At 47.7% G+C, this 6,000-nt stretch overlaps 1 protein-coding gene across 3 annotated transcripts in view; it reads left to right on the top strand.

The window, feature by feature from the left end:
- Positions 1-385: 385 nt before the first annotated feature.
- Positions 386-6,000, top strand: part of RNF20 (ring finger protein 20) — a 28,800-nt gene continuing 23,185 nt past the window's right edge. Inside the window, exons 1-6 of one of the 3 annotated variants that reach the window (XM_054032074.1) lie at positions 386-428; positions 2,121-2,174; positions 4,733-4,893; positions 5,124-5,291; positions 5,396-5,543; positions 5,719-5,901. In XM_054032074.1, the coding sequence (XP_053888049.1) occupies positions 4,765-4,893; positions 5,124-5,291; positions 5,396-5,543; positions 5,719-5,901 (628 nt within the window). In that variant the 5' untranslated portion in view covers positions 386-428; positions 2,121-2,174; positions 4,733-4,764. Of the gene's footprint in view, positions 429-1,082; positions 1,449-2,120; positions 2,175-4,732; positions 4,894-5,123; positions 5,292-5,395; positions 5,544-5,718; positions 5,902-6,000 lie in introns of those variants that run through there. The other 2 variants (XM_054032075.1, XM_054032076.1) reach the window with 2 other exon arrangements.

Here is a 6,000-nt window from a genome sequence, read left to right as displayed (position 1 = left end):
CAACCACTGGCATGAAGGGCACTCTGACTTCACACACCTAGACACCAGTGAGAGATGGAAGCCATGGCAACTAAGGGCAGAACGGCTGCAAAGCCTATCGAAGGAAGGCAAAGGGCGCTGGCAGCCATGTTTACTGAGGGCACCCTGGCTTCCCAGTCTATGGACGGGCATGGGCGATGGCAGCCATGTTTACTGAGGGCAGCCTGGCTTCCCAGCCTATGGATGGGCAATGGCGATGGCAGCCATGTTTACTGAGGGCAGCCGGGCTTCCCAGCCTATGGACGGGCATGGGCGATGGCAGCCATGTTTACTGAGGGCGACAAACGACGGGAGAAGCTGGCGGGGATTGGCTGAGCGGCTGTCACCGACCGCTTCCTGCAGGGTCAGGGGTGGGAGGCCGGAGGTGAGGCGCAGTGGCCGGGACGGGGGTGAGTGAGTATCGGGGGGCGGCTCGGTCCCGGGGTGCTGGGCTGTGGGGAGCGGAGAAGTGGGACTCGGCCTCTGGGCTGGAGCGTGGGGGATGAGGGGGAGGTTGGCCCCTGGGTGGGGGTTGCAGGGAGGGAGAGTGTCGGGGGGGAGGGGGGAGCTTGGCCCCTGGTGGGTTTGCAGGGAGGGGGAGGGTCGGGGGGGAGTGGGGAGCTTGGCCCCTGGGTGGGGGTTGCAGGGAGGGGGAGGGTCGGGGGGGAGGGGGGAGCTTGGCCCCTGGGTGGGGGTTGCAGGGAGGGGGAGGGTCGGAGGAGGGGGGAGCTTGGCCCCTGGGTGGGGGTTGCAGGGAGGGGGAGGGTCGGGGGGGAGGGGGGAGCTTGGCCCCTGGGTGGGGGTTGCAGGGAGGGGGAGGGTCGGAGGAGGGGGGAGCTTGGCCCCTGGGTGGGGGTTGCGGAGAGGGGGAGTGTTGGGGGGGAGAGGGACTTGGCATCTGTGCTGGGGTGTGTGTGGGGGGGAATGTCAGGGAGAGGAGGTGGGGGACTCGACCTTGGGGTGGCGGTGAGTATCAGTTCATTGGAGTGTGTAGGGGTCAGTCCCTAGTCTGTGTATGCTGGGGGTCAGTATCAGCTCTGTCTCTGGTCTGAGTGGGTAGGGTCATTTGTCAGTGGGGTTTGTGGGGTGTCAGTCCCTTATCTATGTGTGGTGGTGGGGAATCTGAGGGTAGGAGGGCATGCACAGATATTTTCTTAGAGTGTTTTTTTCTTCTCAGCCTGTTGGTTCTGGTTACTTGTTAACAATGGTCTCTGTGGAAAAACGATCACCCAAATAACAAAAGCATGTTCTGCTGAAAAAGGGGGAAATTATTAAACACAAGGAACTAAAAATCTTCCTTCAGTCAAATTTTAGAGAGAGAAGGGAGTGGGCGAGGGAGAGACTTGAACTTATAGATGTTGGACGTTTCCAGGCTCTTTATAAGGACATTTCAAGGGCTGTGCGGACCTGCTGTAACTATCTGTATGAAGGTGATTTCAAAACCTGAGACACTTGAATGGGTCACTTAAAAAAGAGCATATTGCAAAATAAGGCTCTGATTGAGCAAATGCAGTGGCTCTCAACCTTTCCAGACTAGTGTATCCCTTTCAGGAGTCTGATTTGTCTTGTGTACCCCCAAGTTTCACCTCACTTCAAAACTACTCGCTTACAAAATCAGACATAAAAATACAAGTGTGTCACAGCACACTACCACTGAAAAACTTCTTTCTTTCTCATTTTTACCATATAATTATAAAATAAATCGATTGGAATATAAATATTATACTTACGTTTCAGTGCATAGTGTATAGAGCAGGATAAACAAATAGTTTTCCATTTGAAATTTTAGTCTGTACCGACATTGCTAATGCTTTTTATGTAGTCTGTTGTAAAATTAGGCAAATATCTAGATGAACTGATGTACCCGCTGGAAGACCTCTGCGTACCCCCAGGGATACACATGCCCTGGTTGAGAACCACTGCTTTAATCCATATGCCAAATTACTTTATTCACATATGCTTGCAAAGCAAGCGTTCGCTGGTTTGGAACCTAATACCTTAGCTGTATTAGAAATACCACCGTAAATGATTAAGACGGAAAGAAGTTTCAAAACTCTATTTGTTTATGCTATGCATTTTATTGACTTTTTCCTTTTGTTCAGCTTGTAGGTAGAGGCACATCTTCAGCTCCTGTGAATGGGCTCAGCATCAGAGAGGTCAGTTGAACTGTGTCCATTTACATCATCTGAGGATCTGGCCCTGAAAATTAACTAGTCTGTTTCATGTAGGTTCTCCTGCACTAGTACAGTGCTGCAGTGTTTGGGCTAAAAACATTTCCAGGAAATGTTTATTGGTTTGTTTGTTTTTGTTTTTGTTTTTTAATTCCAGTGTCAGGGGGGAAACCTGTAATAGAAATGGTGGTCTTGAGTTTTGCAAATTATTATTTTTTAAATTATTTTGGGACCAAATTAAAATGGAAAGTGGCCCTTTAAAGATATTGTTGAAACACCCACCGCAAAATTCTTCATAAGGTGGACAAACTGTAAAAACCTGCTCTTAGAATCTCCTTTCAATTCAGTAGGACTTGTAGGGTCTCTACCTGTCTTTATATCAAGTGACCAGCACCCTCAACTTCCACTGTCTTGGATCCAGGGCTGGCTCCAGCATTTCTGCCGCCCCAAGCAAAAAAAAAAAAAAAAAGCTGCGATCACAATCGCGACCGGCGGCGGCAATTGGGGGGGAAAAAAAAAAAAAAGCTGCGATCGGCGGCAGCAGGTCCTTCGCTCCCAGAGGGAGTGAGAGACCTGCCGCCCCCGAATTGCCGCAGGTGCCGCCCCTCTCCCTTGGCCGCCCCAAGCACCTGCTTGTTAAGCTGGTGCCTGGAGCTGGCCCTGCTTGGATCTGACTATGGTGGGAGAAATGTGGTCAATAAGGATTGTTATGGTGCCACTTCCCTGATGTAATCTCATAGGCTCATCAAACAGTTCTCTCAAAAATGCAACTGAGGGTCATTTTATAAAAGCAATAAGATGTGGGGAGGCCAAGGACTGAGCAGGCACAGAGGCTGACCTATGCTTTCTTGGATCTGGATGTGGTCCCACCAGCTTAGAGGTGGGACAGTGTGGGAAAACATGCTGCTGTTTTCATTTCAGTCTTCAGGATCTTCAGGCTAATGCCTTTCACTAGCACTAGGTCAGTGGTTCTCACTTTTGTACTGGTAACCCCTTTCACATAGTAAGCCTCTGAGTGCGAGCCCCCCTGTAAAGTAAAAACCCTTTGAAATATATTTTACACCATTATAAATGCTGGAGGCAAAGCAGGGTTTGGGGTGGAGGCTGACAGCTTGTGACCCTCCCATGTAATAACCTCATGACCCCCTGAGGGGTCCCGATGCCCAGTTTGAGAACCCCTGCACTAGGTTCAAATAACCCCTAACCCATTCACATGCACTTCATTTTAAAATGGTAAGATATTGGGAAACTCTGTGATTACACAGGCTATTTCAACCAAGTTATGGTGTGTTTGCAGCAGGCAGTCTCCACTCCTTCCTCTCTCAATATGTAGGTCAAGGAGTATTAATAAGCTTGTAAAAAGCAGTAGGTTTCAGTGGATTTAAAAGGAATATCCTCAGACTTTCTCTCCAGTGTTCCTATTTATAGCCTTCAGATGTTGGCAGATATGAAAAGATCTGCTGCTGAGCTTTGCCCGTGCACCTCAGCCCTGAACCACAGCATTTCCTTCTTGCCCAGTTATAATAGAGTCCGAGTGTGCAGTAGACATATGGGGGATAAGGAGGAGTGTTACCAAACCCTTTAATCCTGAGTCTGGTCAGAATTAGAATGTGAGAATCCTGCTGGGGAACATTACTGTACCAATCCCTGCCACATCTGAGACCTCTTTTGTAAGCCATCAAAAATGAAGCAGTTCTGTCCCTGTTCTTGTTTGTTGGCATTTTTTATGATTGGTGCATTTTTTAAGTCTTTTATTTAAGATCCATTACAATAAAAATGGAGAGAAACAAGTAAAATACATTTGTATATGAGAAATTAACTTTTAAATATCTATATTGTAGTAGGTCATTCAAGATAGGAATCCCATTATTCTGAGCACTGCACAAATATCTAAGATGCAATCCTTGCCCAAAGAGTTTAAATTATAAGAAATATTCAGGTCTTGACAGTGACCTGCCCCTATCCTAAAAAGAAGAGACAGTCTTCTCAGCCCCTATCCTAAAAAGCTTACAGTTAAAATAAAAAATAAACACCACATAGCTCTTATATATCACTTTTGAGCAGTAGATCTCAAAACATTTTAAAAAGTATTCTTAGATTTCTTTGCATGTACATATCAAAGTTAGATGACCATATCCACTTGCAAAGCTCTAATTTACTTCTAATGTTCTAGGCTATTCTCTCCAGGAGCCTGATCCCAAAGACCATTGAAGGCAATAGAGTCTTTCGTTAAGGCACTAACAGGGTTCAAGGATTTGTTCTGAACTTGTTGGAGTAATCTCTTTTTATTGTAGTATCTCCTCATACATTGTTCTGACATTCATAATACTAGCCCAGACAATTTCTTGTAATGTTTACTTTAAATTCTTACCTTCTAAATCCTTCATGGGGTCTATTTCTGGTGTATACAATCTGTTGTTGTTGTTTTGTGTTCCTGTGGTGTGTAAGGCATGCAGATACCATAGTGATAGGCATGTTAGAAATCCCTAAAATAGTACTGGTTAGAGGGTAGATGTTTATTAAACTTGTTCTTTGTGTTTCAGGAAGAGCTGGGAATCTCCACTCTTTACCCACAATGTCTGGGATCGGCAACAAGCGGGCGGCGGCAGAGCCTGGCCCCTCTGGGCCCCCAGAGAAAAAGGCAGGGGTCGAAGACTCGGGAACCACAGTGGAGACCATTAAGTTAGGAGGTGTTTCCTCAACGGTATGTATATCTATGGCACCCCACTCAACCTCTTTCTTAATGGACCCCCAGCTCATTGATCCCAGCCATGTCCTGCAAGTAATACAACCAACCTCCTAGCCTCCACCATGTTATTTTGTTTTCATCCTCACCCAGGCCCAAAGACCTTGCTCAAAGGCCCTTTTATAGAAAGGGGTAGAACAGGCCTGTGCTGCATTAACTGCACTGATGTGATTCTCACCTCTGCACAGGAGGAGCTGGACATCCGGACGCTGCAAACCAAGAACCGAAAGCTGGCGGAGATGTTGGACCAGCGGCAGGCCATCGAGGATGAGCTGCGTGAGCATATTGAGAAGCTGGAGCGGCGGCAGGCCACCGATGATGCCTCTCTGCTGATTGTGAACCGCTACTGGAGTCAGGTTCGTGGCATGGTCTGGCGAGCTGTCTTGTCCTCTCTGTTGTCCTGTCTCATTCACTCTGATGCTATGCAAGTTATGTATCTTCTCATTGTCCCTTCTTCCAGTTTGATGAAAATATCCGCATCATTCTTAAACGCTATGACCTGGAGCAAGGTCTTGGAGACCTTCTGTCTGAACGAAAAGCCCTGGTGGTGCCAGAACCAGAACCAGACTCAGACAGCAATCAGGAACGTAAGGATGAGAGGGAGCGAGGTGAGGCCTTGTGCCATGTAGTGATCTGTGGCAGTTTGGGAAGATGGACTTCATTGAGGGAAGTGTTGATGTTCTGTGCCCTATGGGAAAATGAATGATTTGCAGATACTGGTGACTACTTCTCCCACTACACACAAATATACACTCGTCCATTTCCTTCACTTCTGTCTCCCAGGGGAAGGGCTGGAGCCAGCATTCTCCTTCCTAGCTACCCTGGCCAGCAGTACCAGTGAGGAGATGGAGTCTCAGCTGCAGGAGCGTGTGGAGTCCTCCCGCCGAGCTGTCGCCCAAATTGTGACAAAGTATGACAAGCTTCAGGAGAAGATGGACATGCTGTCTCACAAGCTAAATAGTGGAGGTATGACAGAGCCGGTTGACTGTGAGGGCCTATGCTCGCAAATTCCAACTTTCTTAACACATTGAGTCAGGGATGAACCAGTTCTTGCCATGTAAGTGG

Source organism: Malaclemys terrapin, chromosome 6, assembly GCF_027887155.1.
Source record: "Malaclemys terrapin pileata isolate rMalTer1 chromosome 6, rMalTer1.hap1, whole genome shotgun sequence".
NCBI lineage: Eukaryota > Metazoa > Chordata > Testudines > Emydidae > Malaclemys > Malaclemys terrapin.
The sequence above is the reverse complement of the archived record's forward strand: the minus strand, read 5'-3'. Positions and strand labels throughout refer to the sequence as shown.